We start from the raw sequence: 27264 nt of genomic DNA, 5'->3' as shown, positions 1-27264 counted from the left end.
GCTGGTGCGCGGAACAGACCCAGTGCAGAAGCAGGGGTGGGAGTGTGCTCTGAGTGTCAGGGGACCTCGTTCCTTGATGAGTTAGAAAACATTCCTTCCAGAAGGTTCAGGTGAGTATGGGGCATTAAAACACACAACACACTGTTGTCAAGTCGCAGCTAGAAACTGGGAGCCTGTTGTTTAAGGCAGTTGCACTGAGGATTCAGGGGTCTTCCTTCCTGCCCGCTTTCCTTCCACAAGTGTTTACTGAGTGGACCTCAGCGATCACTCTGCCATCACTTCTGCTGGTCTCAATTGCTTTGAGGAGATGATGACTTCTCTTATCTGCTGGTCCTTGGACCCAAGGAGTCCAAAGTGGCGGCCAAACCCTGTAGTTCAGTTGGATGCTTGCTCTGTACCCTGGCAAGAGTATGCTTCTTTGGGGATTTGGACTTTGGATCTGCTAGACGCCAGAGTTGTGAAGACAGGAAGCTCAAAGTCCCTACTGAGTCATTAAGAACGATAAGCGGGGTCAGTTGGTTGCCAGACCCATGAGGACAGAGTCACATGAAACTCTCTGACTCCCAGTGGTCACTGCATTTGGAGGCTGGGACTCCATTCTGGAGTGTGCCTTGTCTTTCAGCTGGTGCCATCCCCGTATGGGCAGGCTGGCTGATCTGGGATCGTAGGGTATATGATCTGGCAGCCAGTCATGGGCCCATTTCTGCTCCTCTTTTTGCACATGAATGGAGCCACCTGGCCTAATTATTTATTGTGTAAAAATCCATGCCTGAGGATCAAGCCATGCTCAAGCCTCTGGATAGCAGTGCTGGCTAAGGTGACTTTTTGTTCATACAAAATCCATGACTAATTGCAGCTCTTAAAGTTCTGCCCCTTGGGAAGACTTATCATCGCTGTATTCCAAGACCGTCCTGGAGCGAGGCTGTAATGCAGTTGCTGTCTGTTTTCAGCCTGAACCCACAAATCAAACCAAAAAATCTATAAACTGAACTCGGGCTATTTCCACTTTTCTTCAACTGATATACACAAGTCTGAGCAGAGGGAGGGGAACTGGTGCAGCCATGGTAGATGATGTAGGGGTCTGGAAGACCTGTGCATGGAGCCACAGTGTGTCCTTTGGTCCTGCTCAGGGTCTGTTTCAGATCTACTATTTCCATCTTAAAATAGCCTGCTCTTGGGTCTTCCAGTCTTCATGTTGTGTGGGATCTGTCACTGAGCTCATGATTTATAGTTACGGATGCCTGCTCACTTGGCATCCCTTGTTCAATTGTTCACTCTCTATCAGTGCTCAGGAGCTTCCAGGAGCTGTTTTATACACATACACATACACACACACACACACACACACACACACACACACACACTACAGAAGGCATAGCTTTACTATAGAATTCTCGGGACTGTGCCACTGTTCCTGGCACCATTCAAAGCTGGTAGCTTTTTATGTCAGACTAAAAAGTATCCCTGAGTGTGAATTGTATTGCCACTAGGAACCCAAGGGACCTAATAGGAATCGAGTTTTCTTCTTTGTAGTAGAAGATAAAAGATGCAATATATATATATATATATATATATATATATATATATATCCCACCAAATTAAAAAAAAAATATATATATATATATGTATATATATATTTTAATTTGGTGGGATATTCCAACATGCCACTGACCACTGGATTCCTAAAAACTTTAATGTTGATTCAGATCCCTGAATCTTCATGGGACTTTTCACCTACCTCTTTTTTTTTTTCTATTTTTTGGGGGGTTGAACTCAGGGGCACTGGACCACTGAGCCACATTCCCAGCTCTATTTTGTATTTTATTTAGAGACAGGGTCTCACTGAGTTGTTTGGCATCTCACTTTTTCTGAGCTGGCTTTGAACATGTGATCCTCCTGTCTCAGCCTCCCTAGCCACTGGGATTACAGGCATGCACCACCATGCCCGGCATCACCTACCTTCTTACCAGACCTGTGGTATATTGCCATCTCTTGGTCACTAAGGTGCCAGCTGGTATACTTTTTATGTAAAGGGCTAGATAGTCAGTATTTAGGCTTCTGAGGTCACATGGTCTCTGTCCCAGCTGCTTAACTCAGGCATGGCTGTATTTCAACAAAATGTTATTTATGGACATTACAATTTGAACTCCATATAATGTTCATATATTACAAAATAGTCTTCTTTCTTTCTTTTTATGTGGTGCTGGTGACCGAACACAGTACCTCACACATGCGAGGCAAGTGCTGTACCACTGAGCCACAACCCCAGCCCCCCAAAATAGTCTTCTTTTGATTTAAAAAAATAAATAAACTTTATTTTTAGAGCAGTTTTAGGATTGTAGCAAAATTGAACAGAAAGGACAGAGTTCACATACATCCCTTGAATTCACACAGCCATATTTGGCCCAAGGTCATAGTTTGCTGACCTGAGGCAATAGATCATTGTGATGTTCTGTGGGAGATCCAGATGTCCTTGATCTGTTCTAAATGTATTATGACAGTGATCAAGAGAATTACCGTTGTGTATATTATTTTTCTGTTCTATGTATACATGAATGTCCTGATCCTTTTTCCTGATTGAGGTAGAAAAGAAAACACTCAACTAGTGGCCACATTCCCTGATCCTGAGGCTGTTCTAGAAAAGATACCACAGTTGCATGGCAGCTTGATTGCTACTTGGTTGAGTTATCAAGTCAACCAAGTCATTTTCTAGAACCCATCCAGGTTCTGCAGGTGCCAGACCTGTGAATTAAATGGAGATCTGATAGGGACCACCACTCCTGTATCCCCACCATCCCCCTCCCCCGGGTTTTGATGTTATATTTACTTAGGTGCAGTTCTAGAGGCATCAGTTTGGCCTTCCCCAGTATGATAGTTCTACACTTTCTTGCAATGTCCACAGGCCAAGGACTTCATGTGGATGTTCTCAAACTGCTAAGTAGGCAATGCCATTATTCTTTTGTGACCAGAGAAATGACCCTTGGCTGAGTCCACAGACCTAGGAGATCTTCAATAAGTAGGACATTGGGTCCTGTGTGCCCTCACTCTAGTGGGGTCTTTAGGTGTCAGTTGTAACACATATTTTGTTCTAATAGTCCCATAAATGTCTGGGTATCCCCCCTTCCTCATTAATAGTCCCTGGAGTAGAAGACCATAGGCCCCATTGGGAAAGGACAGGGCATATCATTATAATATATATTTACCATTGTGTTTCAGGTCCATTGTCCTGAGGATTCTGCCACCTCTTTAGTTACTAGATTCTGGGTCTGAAAATGGGCATAGGTTCAGGAATTGGGCAAGGGATCATGACTTTTTACTAATTTTAGTCTCTTCATGCATTGTTGTTTTCTTTGTTAACATATATGAGCTGTACTCTTGTTGGCTGCCCTTCTCTTTTGCCCCCATGATGACATATTTAACCACCTCCATACTCTCTGTGGATCAAGTCCTTGGTTACCAGGATTTCCTTGGCAGTTGTGATGAGAATTCAATGATGAAAAGACAAATACAATATCGCCCCTTAGGAAATTTATATTGTAATGAGGGAGACAGGAAATATAAAGCCCAATGAAACAAGAAAGCAACACTATAGCTACAAAGTTTAACAAGAACCCTAAAGAAAATATGAAAGAACAAAGTGGGGAATAATAGATGTGAGACCTAAAGGTAGGTAGCTAGAGAAGTTGGCCTTGAAGAGTGAGAAAGAACTATGAAAGAGTTGGACTGGGCCTTATGCTATGTAAGGAATTGTTGGCTGTGACAATGGTGTGTGGTTATGGGGGAAAGGCCCTATCTTCCAGAGATGCGTGTGAAGTTCTATGGTGAGACGCAGGGTGTCTTTCATCAGTTTTAACATATTCTAACTCCTCTCCACATTCCCTGCAGTGGGAAGAAGGATAGAGGAAATAAATTGACCATGTATTGAGGGTTGTGAAAGCTGGAGGATGGAAGATTATACATTATTCTCACTCATCCAAATTAAATGTTAAAAACAAAACAACAAAAATGGAGAAAGGCCATTTTAGGTCTGGCACAGCAGACTCAAAGCCCCTCCCACTCACATAGAGTGGTCAAGAGCATGGCTGGGGAGATGGCCAGGGGCCAGATCATGCAGAAGGTGTTCAGAGTGGACTTTAAGTACAGTGAGAACATATGGAAGGTTCTAGCCTGGGGAGGGAGTGACTCGGTCTGACTTTCATCTTCAGATCACTCTGATTGCTCTTTGGGGATTGTTTTTGGGGAGTCAGGAGTAAAAGTGAGGGGTAGTTGCTTTGGTTCTGGTGAGAGACAAGGTTGTTCTTGACTTTTAGTGGCAATGGGATTGAAGAGAAGCAGATGTACCTAAGACACACCTTGGAGATGGAATGGAGTGGGTTATAGGTTTATTGGCTATTAGGTAAAAGGTAAAAAGGAAGAATGGTTTGAACAGCTGGGTAGATGATGGTGCCTATCTGATGGTGTTTTAGTCAACTTTTTCACCACTGTGACCAAAAGACCTGACAAATAATTCTAGAGGAGGAAAAGTTTATTTTGGGGCTCACAGTTTCAGAGGTCTCAGTCCATAGATAGCTACTAACTCCATTCCCCAGAGCCCAAAATGAGGCAGAACATCATGGTGGAAGAGTGTGGTGGAAGAAAGTGGCTCAAGGCATCACACCAGGAAGGTGGGGAGGGGGGTGCCTATAGTTACCACCCAGTTAATCCCTATCAGGGGATTAATTCACTGATCAGGTTAAGGCTCTCATAACCCAGTCATTTCACCTCTCCACTTTCTTGATTGTCTCACACATGAGATTTTTTTGGGATACTTCATACCTAAACCATAACAGATGGTAATAGTAGAGAGTAGTGGGGATAATGAGGCAGGACCTGGAAATTCAGGGTGGGTTTTTTTTAAAGGTTTTTATTTTATTTTATTTTTTTTAGAGAGAGAGAGAGAGAGAGAGAGAGAGAAAGAGAGAGAGAGAGAATTTTTTAATATTTAATTTTTTAGTTTTCGGCGGACACAACATCTTTATTTGTATGTGGTGCTGAGGATTGAATGGCATGCATGGCAGGCGAGTGCGCTACCGCTTGAGCCACATTCCCAGCCCTGGGGGTAGGTTTTGAACATATTAAGAAAGTTGGATTTTATAAGACATTAAAATTGAGAAGATGGTTAGGTCATTGGATGTGGCTCTGGATTAGAGGTGTCAGCAGCATCGTGATTGTATTTAAAACCACAGGAATTAATTCAGCTACAGTGGGAATGGGGATTAAAGGAAGGAGAGGAGAGCTATAAAGCCCTAAGATAGTCCGGCATTGCTGGGTGTGGTGGTGCACACCTGTAATTCCAGCAACTTGGAAGGCTATGGCAGGTAGATCGCAAGTTCAAAGTCAGTCATAGCAACTTATATAGGCCCTAAGCAATTTAGCGAGACCTGGTCTCAAAAAGTTTAAAAAAAAAAGAGGACTGGGATGTGGCTCGGCCACATAGAACCCCTGGGTTCAATCCCTGGTACCAAAAAACAAGCAAACAAATAAACAAACAAAAAATCCGAACAGCACTTAGTAGTTGACAGAAGAGGGCTGACAAAGGAGACTGGGGCGGGAGGTCCCATTGAGGCTGGTGGAAAGACAAGTGAGGTGTAACACGTCCCTAACAAACCTAAAACGTGGAGTAGGTGATTAAAAAAAAAAAAAAAAAACACAGATAATGACTGCCGCAGCCCGGCTGGCTGGACAAAATAACGGTGGGGGGGGGGGGCGGGTGTGTGGTGGTGGTGGTGGTGGGGGGGTGGTGACGAGGAACTTGTGAAGATTGATACAGCAGGAGTGGGAGCCGTTTATTATAGGACAGGAGGGGTATATATACATAACTGAATACACAGCTTAATTAACATAAACTAGATACAGCAGTCAACCAATAAGGAATCCTCATCTTAATGATTACACACAGCTTAACTTAATTGACATAATCTAGACACAGCAGTCAGTCATTAAGGAATCTCTATCATCTTAATGGCTCGCTGGTGTTACTTCACAAACCACTCCCTCTGGCAAAATGCCAGGCATCATCTTGACTTGTTTATGACCCTAACAAATGACAATAGTCTGAAAAGAGAGGCCCACAGTGAACATTTTCTCTTACTGAAGTTTTTTTTTTTTTTTTTTTTTTTGGCAGCACTTATGGATTGAACCCAGGGAGGCTCTATCTTGAACTTTATATATATATATATATATATATATATATATATATATAACCAAACCAGTAAAAATTTAAAAAAATGAAAATGAAATTTACAGTACAAAATGAGAAAGAAGTAATGGATTAATGCTTTTTAATTACATTAATATGCTTAAGGGTAGGGAAGGATATAATCATATGAAGGAATGTTTCCAAAAGAATGAATTTTTAAGCTGTAGAAAACAAGTTGCACACAGAATGACAGAATTGAAGTGATTCTGATTTTGTTTCTTTGCCTTTGCAATGATTGTGCTCCTGCTGGCTTGTCAAATCCCTGTTCTGCACAGACAGTGGTAACTAAGTGGTTGGGGACAGGCACTTCTGAACCATTTCAAATGTGCTCTGAGTGTGCATGTGCCTTAATTCTCTGAATTAAGTCCTTATTAAGAAATTAAAATGTGCTACAGCGTGGCCTACACATATAATATTAAAACCCAACAGTATCTACAGCAATCATTTCAAACTTAGCCTAACAGAAGATTTTCAGAAAGGACTATTTTATCACTGGCATTGTTTTGAATTGCTAATGTATGGTGATAATTTTAGTCAGTTGTATTATTTCAAAATTATCCATAGCTAGTGATTCCTTGATTGACTGTGGTGTCCTCTGCTGTAGCTGCCTGGACTCTGTTAGGTCACGGAGGTATAGTTTTAAGAAGAAAACTGTTAAAATAATCAAATGTCATATGCAGATAAAGAACAGGAATAATATGCTAAAGTCCTTGAAACTCCCAATCTCTGGGCCTCAGTTGAAGCTTAGAATTCCTGGGAGATGTCATTTCTGTGTAAATATGACAGATGGAATATATACATCCATAGTGAAGAGAGATCAAACCTCCATTAAGCTGGGTACAGTGGGGCAGGCCTGTAATCCCAGTGACTTGGGAGGCTAAGGCAGGAGGATCCCAAGCCTGAGGCCAGCCTCTGCAACTTAGCAAGACCCTATCTCAAAATACAATAAAAAGGGCTGGGGATGTAGCTCAGTGGTAGAGCACCCCTGAGTTCAATCCTCAGTACCACCACCACCCCAACAAATGCTCCATTAAAATGACACTTAATGGAATTAGGTAAAAAAGACATAAACCCACAAAGTCAAGAACAGAAAACTCAACAGTAACAAAATTTGGGAAGCTAGGAAGCATAAGAATAGGTGGAAAGTGGCTTTGAAGATTCAAGAATATGGAACTATAAGCTGATCATGAAGAAAGCTGAGAACCCCCTTGGTTTACTCTGTAGTAAATCTTCCAAAGACTAAGAAATTGGTGGCATCAAATTCATCTGGAAGTGGGGGTGAGAGCACAAAGGGAATTGATTGGAAAATTAATACTCAGATGCCAAGAACCTTTCTCCCACTGCCTTTGGGGATGCTGGACAAGGAGGAGCACATGTGCGCTGCATGCTGAGAGCGCGCAGACCTGCCGCTCCTTGCCTGCTGGTGTTCCACCCTGAGGACGATGGAGAAGTCTCTGCAAAATCCGACCAGCCTGAAAGAAGGACTTGAGTACCCTGGCCCCCAGCTCTGCACAGGCAACAGCTCAAGTAGATCATCTGGCACTGAACCTGTTAGGGTGCCCCTTTCCCTCAGAGTGCCTGTAGGCCTCTTCCTCCTCTTCTTCCTCCTCCTCCTCCAAATTGGTATTTTTTTCACAGTACTAAAATTCTTTTTTTCTGCTTTATTCAGCCTTCATATTACAAGGGTCCAAATGATGGAGGATTTAGTTTGAAATTGTACTAAGTTGTCTTTGTTTTCTCTAAACTTTGGGGTTATGTATAAATGAGGTAATTATGTACATATAACTAACATAAAACCATCCTTTAGGCAGTTTTTTTTTTTTTTAAAGAAAAAAACAACTCTTTTTTTTGGCAATAATAAGGCAATTACTGTGAAGAGAGTGACATATTAAATTGGTGGTATTAATGTCCTTTTCATAAATGAAAGTTACTAATATAATTGTAGCTTTAGATATTTGGTATATCTCAAGATATGCAAAAAAAATGGAGAACATTTTGGAAAATAATAGCAACAAATACATTCAGCAACAGGTAGGCTAATGACTCAAGTTTTAAAATTACATCATGTAAGCAAAAACAGCTTTATTTAAAAATAGCTTATAAGCATTATTTTGCCTTTGTAGCTTATTCTTTTTTATTTTTTCATATAAAACATATTTATTTTACTCTGTGTGTGTGTGTGTGTGTGTGTGTGTGTGCGTGTGTGTGTGTATGGTGTGTTGTTTGCAGCATCAGGGATCGAACTCGAGTCCTCAGCCGTGCTAGGCAAGTGCTCTACCACTTAGCTACATTCCCAGCCCCCTTTATAGTGTTTTAATTTATTTTAATTTTTTCATTAAGAGTCTTATCATGAGGAGGTAACCAAGATATGTTAAGTTTCTTCAACATAAAAGGTAGATATCAAAATGCAAGACAAATAAACAAAAGCCCCTGAGAAGAACTTAGGACTATTTTAGGGAGGAAAAAAAAATAATAGTACCACAAAAAGACTATCATTAAAATTCCCATAGAGAAAGGAGATTATATAGCAATCATGAAACAAGACTAGGTTGCTACTAAAAAGGAGTGTTCAGAGAACACTTCTTGGAAATTAAAAAATGAAAAATAGAAGTTGGGAAATAAAGCTGATGAAATTGCCTAAAGGATAGAGCAAAAAGAAAGAAAAAGATAAAAACTAGTAAAGAAAAAGATTTTCTTTTTTTTTTAAAGTAGAGGATAGCCCAGGAGATCTAGTGTCTGTTTTGAGAAGGAAAGAACAGTAAACAGAGGGAAGGACATTGTCACAGAAAGAATTCAAGACATTTTTCAGAGCTGTAGATCAGAGTTTCCTGAGAGAGGGACTGAGTGACAATGTCAGCACCTGGGTGAAAATAGACCCGCCCTCGGGGCTGGGGATGCAGCTCGGTGGCAGAGCATAGGCTTAGTGTGTATGAGGTCCTGGGTTCAATTTCCCAGAACCAAAAACCAAAAATATCCCAAAACTCACATAAACAAATATAACTGACAAGAAAATAGACCTACCTGAGGGATACACCATTGAGAAAGCTCAGAACACTGAGAACAGAGAGAACAGTCTACTGACTTCCAAAGTGGGAACCAAAACAACCATAATAAAAAACAAAACTGAAGCTTTTTGAATAACTTCAGTTTCTTGAATAACTGCTGGAAGCAAATATAACTGAAAACAGGAGCAGAGGTCAATGGACCAGCAACAGTCTTTACTAAGCAGCGGTGGAATGGCACATTTTCAGGGTAGAAAATGGCAACTGGTTACAAGAGGTGTCTGCGTGTTACAGGTCTTGCTGAGACTTCACCATAGCAGAAAGTGCAGCGTGATTTAACCATTAGAGACCGAGGACAGGCCGGCTGGACAGTTAGGAAGCTAGTTGTGCAGATTTTAAAAATCTTACTCAGGAAAACAGTTGTAAAAGCTTGAAACTCGTTGTTACTGGGATGGAAGCCCAGAGCCCCTCTGGGATCACACTGTCATCCTTTTCTCCCTGGGGGCTGTCATTTCCCTTTTCTTGGAGGATGTTATTTTCCATATCCTTCAGCTGCACTGGGGGAAAACAACAACAAACATGGAAGGAAAATGATTTCCCACCTAGGACTCTCAACCCAGACAAATAATCAATCCAATTCCAATTTTTAGAATTTTGAGAAGGGACTTTGATGAGGAAGTGGGATATTCAAGATGGAAGTTCCTGCACGTGTGGCTGTGGTGAGGAATCAGCTTCCCCACAGAGGATTAAGTCCTCAGGAGGGAGCCCAAGTCTGAGAGCAAAGTCTGCTACTTTAGGGAACAGGCTAGGTCAGTGCTGAACAGTGGAAAGGCAATATTAACCACATGTGTGATTTTAACTTTTCTAGTAGCTACATTTAAAACAAAGTAAAAACAGGTGAATTTAAGTTTCCTAATTTGTTTTATTTCACCTAATACATAAAATGCAATCAGTATAAACCATATTAGTGAGATATATTGCATTTTTTAATTCAAAGTCCTCAAATCCATCTAGTGTGTATTTTATACTCGTGGCCCGCCCACTTAAAGTGCTTGCTAGTCACATGTGATTAATGGCCACTCTACTGGGTTGCACAATGCTAAGCAGATAAATGATGAATAAAAGGCAGCGATGGGATTTATGTTAAAACTAGATAAGAATTTGTAGCTGCTCTGAACTGTATAGTTCTTTTTCTTTCTGAAGCACTGCTCTTTGCTCCAGGAAGTAGCTAAAAGGGATTATTTAGATAGAGTTGGTAATTAATTTTAATTAGTGGCCAAAGTAGAAAGACAAGCGCATTTTGGGGGCGGGGAGATGAGAACACTGTTGGTCTAAAGGCATTAGTAGGATGGAGCAAATAGTGTTGTAAGAACAAAGAGAAGGTTCAAGAGGATGGGGAAAGTGACTGAAATAACAGGGAAAAGGTTTCAGTAACTCTGGTATCACACTGTGTAGGCCGTGCTGGACTTTGAACAATGTGGGTGGAAATGGATGTCAGTGTTAGAAAAGGTCAAGGAAGAATGAGATAAAGGGACACACTTGTTTCACAATGAATATTGGAGTCATAAAATGATGGTTTCATTTTCCTGAGGCAGTATGAGGAGCCCTCATAGTTTCATGTTCTTACTGGCATAATTAGTAATAATTCTTGTGTATATTTCTTTCTGTACTTGTGTGAGAGATTTCTGAGAAAATTCTTCAGGTGGAGTTGTTGGGCCAGAAGGAAGACACACATTTTTTTTAAATCCTTTTTTTTTTTTAAAGAGAGAGGGAGAATTTTATTTTATTTTATTTTTTTTTTTTAAGAGAGAGTGAGAAAGGAGAGAGAGAGAGAGAATTTTTAATATTTATTTTTTAGTTCTTGGCGGACCCAACATCTTGTTTGTATGTGGTGCTGAGGATCGAACCGGGCCGCATGCATGCCAGGCGAGCGCGCTACTGCTTGAGCCACATCCCCAGCCCAAGACACACATTTTTTAATATGTCTTGCCAAGTTGCCTTTTGGACAAGTTGTTCCATGTTTAAATGGTGTGTAAATAATTGTGTAACACTGGCTGCCCCTTTGCAAGTTGTTCTTTGACTTCCTCTCCCTTTGCCCAGTGTTCTAAATTCTAAAGAAAAGCAGAACCTGAATGATTAAGATGTAAACTGATAATCTTTCTTTAGATTTCCAGAACCCAGAACATCTGGTGAACCCAGAACATCAGAATGTATAACACGTCTTATTTTAAAATTCTGTATATCAACTAACACAAAGCATGTAAAACTAGCTGTGATATTTAACTTGCAGAAAAGTCATAAGTTTGTCTAAAGAATTATAGGAACTATCCCCAGAAGGTCAAGGTCAATTTCTATGTTCTGGCCAAAGTGGGAACCAAAAACAACCACAACAGAAAAACAAATAGGGTGGTGGTGGGGTGGGGTGGTGGTACAGGGAGAAGAGGAGATACAGGAGACACACACCCTGGATGATAAAGACCCCTCCTGACATGAAGTCTATTGCCCTTGTACCTCCTTTTCCTCCTCATAAGAACCCTTTTACATACCTGAGTTCCTTAAGATGGTCCTTTCTTTTTCTTTTTTCCTTGAGGAGGATCATGGTACTACCCTGATTTCCTTCTCACCTCCCAAGTATTGGCTTTTGAGTGGTGAGCAGATGGACCTGGGTCCATTAACGTTGGGCAACCACATTCTTAGTCCATACCTGATATCATCTGTCTTTAAAATAGTTTCTAGTCTGATAGAGAAGTAGTGATTCCTCAAAGGGCTTCAGGTTCTCTGATTATATGTGAAACTGATATTTTCAAATGTCTGTTTGCCATTTGTATTTCACCTGTAAATTGCCTGCTCATATCCTCTGCTAATTTTTCTTTTTTGGTATTTTGTCTTTTTTGTATTGATTTGAAGGGCCTTCCTTCCTTCCTTCCTTCCTTCCTTCCTTCCTTCCTTCCTGTGCTGGGAATCAAACACAGGGCCTTGTGCATGCTACCTAGGAGCTCTACCACTGATTTACAACACCTGCCCCAAATTAAATTTACTCTCTCCCTTACTTTATCCTTTCCTTCCTTCTTCCCTCCCTCCCTCCTTTCCTCTCCTCCTCCTCCTTCTTTTTTAAGATGATGCTGGAGATTGACCTCAGGGCCTTTCTATTTTATAGATGGTAAAATTTTGTCAAATATCTTTTACCAAATTATCCCTTAAGAATATGATTTTTAAATTTTAGAAAGTAAAAAATTATTTATCTTTTTTTCTCCCTGTTTTTGGTTTCATTCAAAGATGGGCTCTCCTTGCTAATAATATACAAACAGTCTCCTATATTTACTTCTAGTGTTTTTATGATTGCATTTTTTTACTATTTAAATTTTTATCCAAACAGAATGTATTTTTGCATGTGGTGTGAAGTACTATGGAACTTTTAAATATAGAATTTAAGTAATAGAAATAACTTCAGTTTCTCTGCTTTTTTCGGTCTCAGGGAGGCGCTTGGAGAGTATATAGATGGGAAGAAGGAGAGTGAGGAAGATCAAAGCAAGAGTTACAAACAGAAAGAAGAAAGCAGATTGGTATGAACTAATGGCAAATGGGTCCAGAAGAGCAGAGGGCTGTGGTGACAGTGTGTTTCCGTGTTTAACCCGGGGGGAATCACATGTTCCATGTTGCTGTCTCTAGGCAGAGCTGCATCGGAGTCATTCCCATTTGGGAGCTCTCTTGATGTTGAGGACCTCAGCTCCTTCTGCCATTCCTTAGGTTGCCTCCATTTGCTCATGACATCATACTTTAGCCCCATATTCCAGCTCAGAGAGGGAAAAAGAACAGCAGCAGAAGGTACACCTTTTCCCTTAAGGCACAATTCAGAAGTGGCACATACAACTTTTGCACATATTATCATTGATCAGACCATGTTCTAGCTGCAAGTGAGTCTGGGAAATGTATATTTTGGGAGGTCACATGCCCAGTTAAAATTTGAGCATTCTCTTTCTCAAAGAAGAGGGGGAAATGCACTTTAGAGGACAACTACCATCATCTGCCTCGCCTCCTCATCTGAGATTCTTAGAAAGGACCCTGGCAGGGTCAGTGGCTTGGAGATCTGTTGGGAAAAGTGCTGAGATGTACCTATAGTACATGCCCAGAGCATTGGTTGGCTGATCCATACTATGAAGAGAATGAAGTACATTGAGAACTATAGCATTAGTGGGTTGTAAGCTATAATGTTAGGTCACAAATGTCCTGATGGAAAAGGGTTGCTAAATAGATGGTACCTTTCAAACTCTTGAGGTAGCTGCTGGTTCCTGCTGGAATGGATGGAAGAACTATAGATATTTGTGCAAAATGTTTCTAATTTTCTAAATTATATATATATTGCAGTGCCAGGGATGGAACCCAGGGCTTCACTCCTACTAGTCAAATGCTGTACCACTAAGCTACATCCATGGCCCTAACCTTCTAAATTCTTTACAAAATGTTCTAACTTTATAAATTCCTATGACTGTTTTCAGAAATTGTCTAAACTGCTGCTCTGTGGCACTGAATTGGTGACAAATATCCAGGTGGCTGCAGATATCAGAGAGATTCACAGGAGAGTTGAAGAAGAGGAGATAAAGCGCCAGAGGTAGGGAGCCCACTGCTCTGCAGCCTGGTGGACATGACAATGGTCTCTTTGTGATTCCCTATTTTCCTCTGAATCATTGGAAAGAGGGGTTGGTTGTCCAGCTTAATAGAATCCCCTTCTTGCCTCTTATGAGTCCCCCTTCCTTTTTCTTTTCCTCACTCTCTGTCTCTCCCTTCCTCTCTGCCTTCTCCCTCCCTTTCTTTCTTTCTTTTAATATTTATTTTTAGTTATAATTTTAGTTATAGGTGGGCACAATATCTTTATTTTATTATTATGTGATGCTGAAGATGGAACCCAGTGCCTCACGCATGCTAAGTGAGCGCTCTACCAGATGGCCCCAGCTCATCTTTCTTTATTTTATTTATTTGTTTATTTTTAAATATTTATTTTTTAGTTGGACACAATACCTTTATTTATTTATTTTTATGTGATCTGAGGATCGAACCCAGGGCCTCGCATGTGCTAGGCAAGTGCTCTACCGCTGAGCCACAGTCCCAGCTTCCTCACTCCCTTTCTTAAGCATTACATTACTGATGTGTGCCAAGCTGTGTGGTTACAAGAGGACTGAAATATGGCCCCTGCTTATGATTGACATGGGAACACCCAACCAGAATTTGTTCTAAATTAAAGGTATGTGCAAAGAGTTATGCAAAGACACATGAGGAGGGCTTTGGATGTCTCTGTAGAGATAGAGGAATTTCCCAGGTAGGGCGATTTTTGGGTTGGACTGTAAGAGATGAATAGGAGTTTGAGGAGTTGAGGTATAGGCGTTTAGGCAAAGGGAACACTTGAGCAGAGGCATAAGGTCACACAATGTGCTTGGGAATGTCATGATAGCCAAGACTGGATGAGGGTAATAGAGAAAAAGAGACGAGGCTGAACATATTGACTGGTCAGTGCTGGGTTTCAGTTGATCAGAATGGCCAGATCCATAGACATCTTGGCTCTACGCCTAGGAACAGAGGGACAAAAGGCACCCATGTCCACCCTTCAGCCTCAAGGGTTATTGATAGTCAGGTTGCTTTGCACACCTGCCTTTAAATCTCAGGTTGCCCGAGAGGAGGTGAAGCTACTTAGAATGGTTGTACTTCCTTAGTTTGAACACAGAAGTGGACTGACAGCTGGAACAGAGTTCCTCATTTAACCTCCTACTTTGGATTGTTCTTTAATTAGCTTCCTAAATGCAGTTCCATTACAAGAGCAACCACTTGGCCATTTTAGCTCATCTCAACATATACATACACCATTTTTATTTGCTCAGCATAGGTAGTCCCCACATTAGCAACATTTCCAGCTCTACCATATATTGGTGACTTTATTCTTGAAACATCCTACTGCCTGTATGGGCAGTAACAGAAACTGAGTTGGCTGGTCACTAGCAGGGTCAACTTATAAAATACCTTGTGTGTTATGCTAAGGAGTTAGGCTATCCTAAGGCCACTGAGGGAAAAATGGAAGGCTTATAAGCTGAGTTACAAGATCAGTGTGTTTTGGAAAGATGACTGACAGATGTTGCCCATTTCTTGAGACAATTAAATCAATAAAATTGTGACATATACTATGTGCCCTAGCTTGGAAGTGGCCTGAGATGCAAAACAGAGAGAGAGAGAGAGAGGGGATCACAGGATGTTTCAAGTTGTGACTCCTGTCCATAGTGGTTTGTGTTCTTGTTTAGAGACACTCATGCACCTTTAGTCTGTTTAGATTAGGAGTGAGTTGCAGACCAGTGTCCTCTAATGTGTCCACCTTCCTTCTCATCCTGTCCTTAGTGTGCTCCATCACAGGGTTTCTTTGGAATTTCTGGAAAGATTTCCCTATTTTCCATTAGTAGTGGCAGAATTTTCTCATACATTTCACTAGTCATTTACTGGGAAAGGAGTGGCCAGACACTTAGGTCATAATGAAAAATGATAACTTAATTCCCATTTGTTTAGTGATCACCTGTGCTGTGTGTCATTTTATTTAATCTCAACAACAGCCATATTGAGGTGGATATTTTCATCATTTCCATTTTACGAATGAGGAAAGTGAGGCAATTTGTGTAAGGTTGAGTCAGTTAGTAGGGAGGTCAGGACTTGCACACAAACTGTGTGTCAGAACTATTCTGTGTCATATCTTACTAAGAAGTATGTGACCAGTTGACTCTTTTGTGATGTGTTTGTGGTGTGTGTGTGTGTGTGGGGGGAGGGTCTTGGGTGGATCTGGTTTTGTTATATGTCATTAGATCATTTACTTGATCTAAGTTACTTACCATCAAGCATTAAATTTAAATACTTCCTGGGTTTGGTTTGGTTCTGGTGGGCAAGTCTGAGGCCTGTGCCTTGTGCCTGGGCCCTGTATTATAGACTCCAGAGAACCTGTGTGCACTATTGGAAGGCAGCACCTGAGGCTGGTGGCATGTTTGTATTTGTAGACTTGAGAAGCTGGAAAATGAAGTTAAGAACAGCCAGGACAAATTTGATGAAATCACCACCAAGTGGGAGGAGGGCAAGCGGAAGCGCATTCCCCAGGACCTGTGGGAGATACTCAACACTCAGCAGCTGCACTGTGCAGAGCTGATAGAGGATAAGAACAAGCTTATCAATGAATTGCAGCAGGCAAGTATCGGCCACCTCCTAGCCCAGGGGGATCTGGCTGGGGGATTGGCATAGGTCATTGTTCTGCCGTTCCTCAATGGATAAAAGCAAAGGCCTTATTTTACTACTTTGAATGCTGCACAAATCAAGTGACAGTTTCCCCCATATTTTCTTTTTTTTTTTAATGATATTAACCAAATACCATTAAAATTCACCTCCTTAACTCTTTTTCAGTGTCTGGTTTGGTAGTGTTCATATGTCCATACCATTGACAATCTCCAGACTGTTTTCATCTTATAATGCTGAAACTCTGTACCCATTAGATTTTAATTCCCTCCCTCTCCTCCCCAGTCCTTGGTAGTTCCCTTTCTAGTTTCTGTTTCTGTGATTTTGGCTACTTCAATTGGTAGTTTCATATGAATGGAATCAAATGGAATCAATGGTATATATCTTTTTGTGACTGGCTTATTTTGCTTAGCATAATAATCTTGGGGTTCCTCTATGCTGAACCATGTGACAGAATTTGTTTCTTTTTTTTAAAGTCTGCATTATATATATAAAATCTGAGATGCAATCAAAAGGACAAATTTAGGAATCATTGGGCCAAATGAAGGCTCCAAAATACAAGCTAAGGGGATACACAATTTTTCAATGAAATGGTATCAGAAAAATTTTCAAACCTTATGAATGCAATGGAAATTTAAAAAAAAACAGGCATATAGGACTCAAAAGATACAAAATCACAATAGATCTTCTCCCAGACAAATTATAATGGCATTGCTTAATACATAGAATAAGAATAGACTTTTAAAAGCTGCAAGATAAAAATGATTGGTCACATTTAGAGGAAAACCAATCTGGATTTTATGTGATTTCTCAACACATAACGTAATATCCAAGAATGATTGGAATAATATATAAAAGCTCTGAAAGAAAATGGATGCCAACCAAGATATATTATACCCAGCCAAATTAAGCTTCAGAATTGAAGATGAAATAAAACCTTAATGGTAAAAACCAAATACCATTAAATTTGACCACCTTAACCCTTTTTCAGTATATTCATATCTATTTATCTATCTATCTATCTATCTATCTTTTGGTATTTGTGAATACCTTTTGGCCATTGTGAATAATATTGCTATTAACCAGGGTGTACACATATCTCTTTGATATTCTGCTTTAAATTTCTTTGGATTTATACCTAGAAGTGGGATTGCTGGATCATATGGTAGTTCTATTCTTAATATTTATTTAGGTATCAGGGATTGAACCCAGAGGCACTTAACCATTGAAGCACGTTCCCAGCCCTTTTTGCATTTTATTTTGAGACAGAGTCTTGCTAAGTTGCTTAGAGCCTCGCTAAATTGCTGAAGCTGGCTTTGAACTTGTGTTCCTCCTGCCTCCCAAGCTCCTGGGATTACAGGTGTGGGCCACTGTGCCTGGCTGTATTTTTAATATTTAAATATGTCTTTTTACAGTTTTCCATGATGACTGCACAATTGACATTCCCGCCAACAGCACATGGGATTCCCGCTTCTCTGCATCCTTGCCAATACTTATTATATCATGTTGCTTAGATAGTGGCTGTATTGATGGGTGGGAGATGATAGCTCATGATGGTTTTGATTTGCATTTCACCAGTGATTAGAGACCTTGAGCATCTTTTTCAATTTTGGGCCATTTGCATATCTTCTTTGGAGAAATGTCTATTTAAATCCTTTGCCCAATTTTTAATTGTTTTTTTCTTTTACTGAATTGAAGTTCCATGCTTTTCCATTATGTTCTCCAATTCTGTAAGTTTCTTTTTTACTCTATTGATTGCTTCTTTTGAGACACAGAAGGTTTTTGGTTTGGAATAGTCCCATTTGTCTAATTTTTATTTTGTTCCCTGTACTTTTGATGTCATATTCAGGAAATCATTGCAAATCCAATGTCCTGAAGCTTTTCCTCTGTTTTCTTTTATGAGTTTAATAGTCTTAGGTCTTATATTTGGATTTTAAATCCATTTTGAGTTAATTTTTATATATGGTATAAGGTAAGGGTTCAGTTTTGCTCTGTAGAACATTTTAAAATCAGAGAATATGTGATCTCCAATTTTGTACTTTTTAAAGATTGTTTTATCAGAGTTTAAGTCTTTCACCCCCATAATTAAGCTTATTCCTAAAACCTTAATGGTAAAAACCAAATACCATTAAATTTGACCACCTTAACCCTTTTTCAGTATATTCATATCTATCTATTTATCTATCCTAAGCATTGCATTATTTTTGATATGCATTAAGTGGGCTTTATTTCTTCTTTTTGGATTGTTTATTATTAATGTATAGGAATGTGGCCAATTTTTACTTTATATTTTTACACAGCCACATCCACATAGGCATTTGTATACCCTTAGGTATTGCAATACATAACAATGTGACTGATTTTTGAGGGTTGATTTTGTCCTGTAACTTTGCTAAATTTATTAGTACCAACAGGTTTTTAAAAATCTTTAGGTTGTCTACATATCAGATAATGTTGTCAACTGTGAATAAATATCATTTTAATTCTTTTTTTCCAATTAGGGTGCCTTTTCAAGTGATTAACCTATTTTGTTTTTTAATATTTTTAATTGTAGATGGACTCAATACGTTTATTTTATTTATGTTTATGTGGTGCTGAGGATCAAAGCCAGTACCTCACACGTGCTAGGCGAGTGCTCTACCACTGAGCCACAACCCCAGCCCAAGTGATTAACTTTTTAAAAAAATATATTTTTAGTTGTAGATATACACAATACCTTTATTTTACTTATTTATTTTTGTGTGGTGCTGAGAATTGGACCTAGTGCCTCATACACGAAAGGCAAATGCTCCACCACTGAGCTACAACCCCAGCCCTCAAGTGATAAACTTTTAACCAGAAGAAAAAGTTTGTAGTGATTTTAGATTTTTTGGCTGGTAGAAAGATGTACTTCTGTAGCAACTGCTGTTTCAAGTTTTATGTTCTTCATTAAGAATGGAGCTTACTCTGCAGTAGATATATTCCCATGTTGGAACTGGGACATTGATTACTTAGCTGGGACACTAGCCTTTCTTATATTCCCACATTGGAACTGGGACATTAATTACTTAGCTGGGACACTAGGTTTTCAGGGAGCTTGCAAGCAGATTTGTGGCAAGTGGTAATCAAGGGGTTTGATCCTGGGCTCCTGTGGCGTTGCCCTGAGCTGGGCTGTGCTGTTTCCTAGGCCTTCAAAGGTTCTTCTGAAGCTATTTTTCTTATGGTTTTAATTATGGTGTTTAACAGATTAGGATGAGAGGGGACCAACGGGCATATGCTCGGCACCTCTTGCTCTGTCTCAGTTTGTGACCCACCTTCTACACACTGTCTTCAAGGAATTAAAAGTAAAGGATGACCAGTATGTGAAGGACTTGAAGAAACAGTCAGATGACATCAGTCTGCTTCTGGAGAGGATGGAAGAACAGGTGAAGGACGTAATGAAGTCCTTTCGTCAGGAGCTCTCTGTCATTGAGGTGAGGGGTGTGAGAGGGGCTGCTTTCTGCACTTGGGAGGCCCCTGGGTAGGGCTGGGTCTGTCCTAATGGTCTAAGGAGGGCCCTGGGTGTGTCTGTCCTCTGATTTCTGGATTTCCTTAGTTTATTTGCTCTTTCATTCACTCATTCATGTAATCATCGCGTGTCTACTGTATGTCAGGTACTCTTCCAGGGGCAGGGGATCAGCCACAAACAAAACAAGTCCCTGGTGAGGCCTGCATTCTAGTAGGATATAGCCTGAAGTCCACAAATTACTACATTTATAACTTGATAGATGGTTATAAATGTGACACAAAATAAAATATGACAGGGTTGAGGAATGAGGGGGAAGGTTAGTACGCCATAACCATCGACCTACATAAGCCATTTGTTTATTTATGACAGTTGGATGGGGGATGGGGAAAGGGAGTGCCAAATAGGATTCAGGAAGTGACACCTTGAATTTGAATGGACTGAGATGGAGACTTAGATCTTGCCAAGATGGAAGAGAGTCAAGAGGGTGGGGCTTGTGGGTTTTGCAGACCTGCTTCTGCATTCCCAGGCCTTTGTGGGCTGTGTGCTGCCTTTGCTTTACGGAGCTCAGCTGTGGCAATGCGCCAGTCCTGGTCAAGGTTGAATTATAGTCAGAGTTTGCCCAGGATGGACAACCAGAGCACTGGCTATCCTCCAGTGCCCTGCTCCTGATAAATGACTAAGCTGTGACAGTGTTGGTGCATCTCTTCTCTAAATTCATGTGAAATGTAGAATAATTAATGCCCAATTTCCATGCAACTCTTTCTGTTGCCATTTGGCCATGTGAAATGTGGCAAATCTGCATTTGGATATGACTTCATTTATGTGGTTGGTGACATGGCACTTGTGCAGTCATCTAAAAGCTTATTCTGTGTGACCTGTCTCACTGAAGCAGATACAAGGACCCTTTCCTTCCCCTCCTGGTTGTAGAAAGCCTTTGAGTTGGAACGACAAGAGCTGCTGACCAGTAATAGGAAGAAGTGGGAGCGGGCACTGCAGACCCACAACTCCAAAGAGGTAAAGGGGTGGCAGGTGGGTGGGAGAATGTCAAGGGCAACCCATGGAGTCTGGTGTGATTTCGACTCTGACGGAATTGCTAGCCTTAATTGCTAGCCTTTAGTATCTTGGCAGGATTGCCATGGTGTGCATTCATTTCTGCACTTCATGGTTAAGCAGCCTGGCTTTGTAGGTGGGGCTGTCTCTTATGTGGGCGAGTACCACCTTACAGCTTGCTGTGGTTTCCACAGCCCTGTCACTTCCTCCTTGGGTATCTACCCCAGTCATGGATATGTGTGACCCAAAAAGGTGTTTTAAGACACATTTTTAAAGGACATGGGATTATCACTTTATTTCAGAGATGTAAAGAACAAAGAAGTGTCTTGACCAAGACCTAGGGGATGTTTTAGAAATATAAACATCTGACAATGATTGTTATTTAATCTCTTGGTGGAGTATTCCTCTTGGAGCTTCTGGAGATGGGTCTCATAAAGCATGACAACCCTGGATCTAAGAGTTAAAGCCTTGGGGCCTTGGGGTTTCTGAACCAGCAGACTTCCCTAGCCGTGGAACTTCCAAACCGTCCGCTGTGCAGGCTTGAGTTGGGGCAAAGAGGGTTCCTAACTTTCTCCTCATATCCTTGTGCCTTTAGCTGGAGTATCTCATCAACCGCATTAAGAAAGTGGAGGACTACGAGAAGCAGCTGAACAAACAGCGGATCTGGGACTGTGAAGAGTACAACATGATCAAGATCAAGCTGGAGCAGGATGTGCAGGTACAGCAGCTCGCCTCGCTAGCAGGCTCAGTGGTACAGGTGTTGAATGACTGTGAGTGTCTCATCTTCAGCAACTTCCACAGTGTTCCAGAGGTAGCCCAGGCACCAAATATTTATTAATTATCTGCTTTATTTTAAATGATCATGTCCAAAGTTGCTCATGGCCAGGATATATGTGGAAGAACATTGCCTTCTCCCTCCCTCCCTCCCTCCCCCCCTTCCTTCCTTTCTTCCTTCCTTCCTTCCTTCCTTCCTTCCTTCCTTCCTTCCTTCCTTCCTTCCTTCCTTCCAGGGCTGGGGATCAAACTTGTTTGATCCAGGGCCTTGTTCTTGCTAGGCAGTGCTCTAACACCAAATGTTCCATCCCAGAGGAACATTTTTTAGAAGAAACCAGGGGAGAACTGCCAAGATGCTACCAGGGTCTGGAAACATGGCATGTGAGGAAGCACTGAGAATTGTGCATTTGAGCCTGGGAAAGGGAAGGAGTCCCTTGGGGAAGTCAGCTGTGTAGAAGGCCAAAGCCTATTGCTCCTGATACCAAAACTGTCTAATGGTGTCTCCCCCACTCAAGGCACTTAATGCATAGTATTGATTTCTTAGTGGAGCATTCCTCTTGGAGTTTATGGAGTTAGAATCTCATAAAGTATTATAATCCTGCATCTAAGAGCCTTGGGGCTTCGGGGCTTCTGAAAACCACCTCATGATAATGCAAAAGGAGAAACCACTAATAGCATTTTATACATGGGGAAACTGAGCTCAGAGACAAGTATTCACAGACAAGTGCTAGTACATGGTAATTCATACCCATTTATTTCCTTCCCATCATGCCACAAAGCCTGTGACTGATATTAAAAATGACAGTAAAGCAAATTCTGACTCTTCAGAAAGAACCTTCTAACAGAACTATCCAATATGGAAAAGGGTGTTCTATAAGACAGGGTCCTTTTTCTCATTATGTATTCTCAGGCCAAATGACCTATCTGTCTTCAGTGCTGAAGAAGAATTCCTGCTGAAGGAGATTAGACTTTTTAGTTTCCAAATCACTTTCTAAGCCTTGGATTCTATGTTTCAAAATCAATTTAAAAAATGCTTCTCTGATTATATTTAGATGTTATTAAAATCAATTTAAAAATGCTTCTCTGATTATATTTAGATGTTATATAATTGAATCTTAATATTTGTATTAGTCAGGGTTCTCTAGAGGAATAGAACTAACAGGATGTACATACATGTATCATAGAAACTCTCAGCTATACTTTGACTTGAAATTCAATTTAAATGACATTGATTTTTGGTAAGAAGATTTGACTGTAGCTCAATGTCAAATTTGCTCTTCTCAACTAACTCATAGCACTCTAAGATGTGGAAATAAAATTTTTATAAGCCACAAAACAGGAAAATCTAATACATAGATTTATTTGGTTTGATGGGTAAAGTATAAAAAGTAAAAAAAAAAAAAAATCTGGGCACAGTGGCACATACCTATAATCTCAGCAGCTTGGGAGGCTGAGGCAGGAGGATCACGAGTTCAAAGCCAGCCTTGTGCTAAGCAACTCAGTGAGACCCTGTCTCTAAATAAAATACAAAATAGGTCTGGGAATGTGGCTCAGTGGTGGAGTGCCCTTGAGTTCAATCCCTGGTACTCTCCCCACCAAAAAAAAAAAAAAAACAAAACTATCTGTATCTATCTATATCTATATCTATCTATCTATCTATCTATACTTTCAAGTGAAAGTAAAGGCCATGTTATTAATGACTAAAGCAAAGGGAAGTGTATGCACTTGCCCCAGAGAAGGATCCTACCACTCCTTCCCGCCAGTCCCAGAGAATCCTGCTAGAAACAATTAGTTTAATTCCTGATGCAGAAAACAAATGCTTTTATTTTTAGCTCTTTCATACGTATTTAAAATTATGGAAGACCTAGTTCACATCTAGGAGCTTTTCTATTTAATACCAGAATATTAACCACAAAATTAAATATTATATATTGAACAAATATTGTTAACTTGGGGCTGGGGATGTGGCTCAAGCGGTAGCGTGCTCGCCTGGCATGCGTGCGGCCCGGGTTCGATCCTCAGCACCACATACCAACAAAGATGTTGTGTCCGCCAAAAACTGAAAAATAAAATATTAAAAAAAAATTCTCTCTCTCTCTCTCTCTCCTCTCTCATTCTCTCTTTAAAAAAAATATTGTTAACTTACATTATGTAAAGCTCAGAGATAAACAAGATGAAGTTCCCTGCCCTCAGAGAATTGTCATCCACTGAGTAAGAAAGCAAGCTGCATAAATGGTCCAGAAAAGAGAAAGCAAGAATGTGGGCTGGAGATGAAATTGCCAGTTGTGTGGTTACAGGTTGGGATCCTGGGGTCCCCTTCATAGGGTCCAGAGGGATCTTTGGATTCATCTGAGAAGGCAGAGAGAAAGCCTGTTTCACATGTTCTGTTGGAATTGTGGGGTGGTGATGGCAGCCCTTTACTGAGCTGTGGGCAGGAGATGGCACTGCCCCAGAGCCACTGCCCCAGGAGAAGCAGAGAAGGTGTGACCAACATCTGTGTTCCCTTTCCTAGGGAGGCAGATCTGTAGCAGGTTAATTTGCCATCTCTATCAAGAATTCATGGGCTGGGGATGTGGCTCAAGCGGTAGCGCGCTCGCCTGGCATGCGTGGGGCCTGGGCTCGATCCTCAGCACCACATACAAACAAAGATGTTGTGTCCGCCAAAAACTAAAAAATAAATATTAAAAAATTCTCTCTCTCTTAAAAAAAATAATTCACAGAAAAACCTAAAGTCATGTTTGTCTATTAATCTTGGGAATTTAAAGTGCAACTTTGCAAAATATCTTTGGATAATTGGATAATCTGTATTCAATATGTAATGATCAAGGATGACTCTATGCTAAGACTATTTGCCTGAGATAATTAACAATAGAGTCACTAGTATTAAAATTATCATGAGCTTAAGGTGTACACTATATAGACTGTGTCCTGAGGGACATGGGCTGTTACTAGCTTGACTACATGTTATTAACTCTTAAGTGACATCAGCGATGTGGAGCCTGCACAGATTTGCCTGATACAGAGGTTTGGTGAGAGGGTGAGCCTGTGCATGTCCCCTCAGAATGCTCTCTAGCAAAGAACAGGAGCAAATGTGTGCCATGAGAGGGAGTAGAAATGGCTAATAAATCTTTAAATACACGTGCAAGCAAAGAAATGTAAATTAAAACAACTAGTTGACAGTTTCCCCTCCCCGCTTTTTTGCTTAAAAACTCAAGGGCACTCCACCACTGAGCCACATTCCCACAGAGTTATGTTATTTCAGACCACAAGGAAAATACATGACCAAATTCTTCTAGCTCAAAGTTTTCACAAAGCTGACAAAAAAGCAATACCTGTGATTTTTTTTTCTTTCAAAATATCTAGTCTCTAGGCATTAAAGAGGTTGCCAGTGTATGAGAAAAGTAGAGTCAGTAAAGTAACACATTTTGTACCCTTTGTTTATATACTTTGTGTACACTTTGTAACTCTGCCAATATGTCTGAAAGGGACTTTTGGAAGTGAAATTGTAGCATCACTTATGAGTGACACACATGCCTGTATCACATGTGATGTAGGATAAACAAGTAGAAGAAACGAAGGACTCCAGGCCAGAATGATCCTAGTTAGAAGTCACTTTCTGATAACCATTGTCACATGTGTGTAGTTTATTCAACACTACTATGGACATAGTGGACAAAATTAAGTCCTAATTTGAAACATCTAGTTTTTCTAGATGTTTAGAAGTACACAAAGTATGTTAAAAGTAAAGGTAGTAAATACAACATTTTGTAGACATCTTTTTGTTAAAATTCATAATGAAATAACTGTCTTTTGGAAAAGGAATGGTCAAAACACTTCTCTGAGCAGTACATATTATATTTGTGCTGGTTCAGGGAGGAAGAAGGAATAGAAAATTCAAAGGGCTTTATACCAATGTATTTTCTGTGAAGCAAGATTGATCATTGCTCCTTAGATCCATGAGTTTTGTTTTACTAGGCTGTGTAAATAGTGCACATAAAGACAAGTGAGTTTTAATTGACATCTAGTCTATCTAGATGTTAGGGAGGCTGCCAGTGTATGACAAAAGTCGAGTTAGTGAGATAACGCACTGAGTATACTGTGTGTTAAAATTCATAGGAAACACTGTTCTTAAAACACTTAGGAAGTGAAATTGTTAAAGTCATCTCTAAGCTTTACAGATGCATATATCTGAACCCTGGGTTGATAAGAGATGAGAAGGGGAAGGTTTCTAGGCCAGAATGTTCCTGTTTGGAAGACACTTTCAAATTCTAGCCTTTGAAAAGGTTTTTTTTTTTTTTTTTTTTTTTTTTTTTTTTTGCTTCAAAGTCTAGCCTTTGTTAAGTAAGTGTGTGCAGTTTATTCAGTGCTCCAGTATGTATAGTTGGAAACGTAAGTCCTTGTTAGAAACATCTCATCTTTCTAGATATTTAAAAGTGCACAACACATGGTAAAAGTAGAGGGTTGATGTAATGCCCTTTAAAGTATTTTTTATGACTACATAGGAATGATTGCGATTTACGGGAATGGAACTGCTGAACTTAATGTCTTTTTTTTTGGTTGTTTATGGATTCAATGCCATTATTTTATTTATTCATTTTTTATGTGGTTCTGAGAGTTGAATCCAGTGCCTCACACATTAGGCAAGTGCTCTACCACTGAACCACAACCCCAGCTCTGAACTTGATGTCTTGAAGGTTTGCTGGGTGGTGGGTGGGGGAAGGACAAAGCATGCATAGAGAAGCACTCTGTGCCCTTAGATTAGTTCAGATGGCCTAGCTATTTATTGTTATATGTACATTTTAGTTAATATTGCGGGGTATTTAAGGAGAATGCACAAAGTTTGTTAGAAGTAGCAAAATAACCCATACATCAATATCTTTTTGTTGGTTTTAGGAAGAACTGTCTTCTGGGAATGACCTTTGTTAATCTATCTCTTGGTGCTAGATGCAGTCCTGAATTTAGTCACTGGAATGATGAAGAGGGAGAAGAGGAAGGGTGAGGGGAAGTGCTCCTTGCTAGTATCTCGTATCTGGAAGACAGTTTTAGAATATAACCAAAGATCGCTGTGTGCAATTTTGGTAAAGTATTTGTGTTTATTTTGCACAAAGTTTATGCATTATCTCACAATGTATAAGCTTTCTGGATGTCCCGAGGTGACAGTGTATCATAAAAAGTAGAGCTAGTGCATTAGCCAATATCTTTTTGTTATAATTGATAGAAAAGATGCATCTTGGACATGGAATTGTTTATCTCGGGGCAGGCCTATCAGGACTTGTTCATTAGGCTGCTGCGGAGGGCAGAAGGAAGGATTCAGGGAAAGATGGGAACAAGTGCTCAAGGATTTACATTTGATGTGAGTCTTGAGGCATGTGCTATTCTATAGGAATACTTTAATTCACTGGGAACATGCTTTCTTGCTAATATTTTAGTAGTAGAAGTCTGAAAACAAACCCTCATAGAAA

General features: G+C 40.3%; 1 protein-coding gene across 1 annotated transcript in view; it reads left to right on the top strand.

The window, feature by feature from the left end:
* DRC1 (dynein regulatory complex subunit 1) overlaps positions 1 to 27264 on the top strand; it is a 43060-nt gene that overhangs the window by 217 nt on the left and 15579 nt on the right. The window contains exons 2-7 of the mRNA XM_081264852.1: positions 12716 to 12803; positions 13737 to 13849; positions 16263 to 16446; positions 19806 to 19943; positions 20906 to 20992; positions 21624 to 21746. Coding sequence (XP_081120978.1) covers positions 12716 to 12803; positions 13737 to 13849; positions 16263 to 16446; positions 19806 to 19943; positions 20906 to 20992; positions 21624 to 21746 — 733 coding nt within the window. The remainder of the gene's footprint in view (positions 1 to 12715; positions 12804 to 13736; positions 13850 to 16262; positions 16447 to 19805; positions 19944 to 20905; positions 20993 to 21623; positions 21747 to 27264) is intronic.

The sequence above is a fragment of the Spermophilus citellus genome, assembly GCF_964194105.1.
Source record: "Spermophilus citellus genome assembly, chromosome: 13".
Taxonomy (NCBI): domain Eukaryota; kingdom Metazoa; phylum Chordata; class Mammalia; order Rodentia; family Sciuridae; genus Spermophilus; species Spermophilus citellus.
This window is presented reverse-complemented; position numbering and strand designations above follow the sequence as displayed.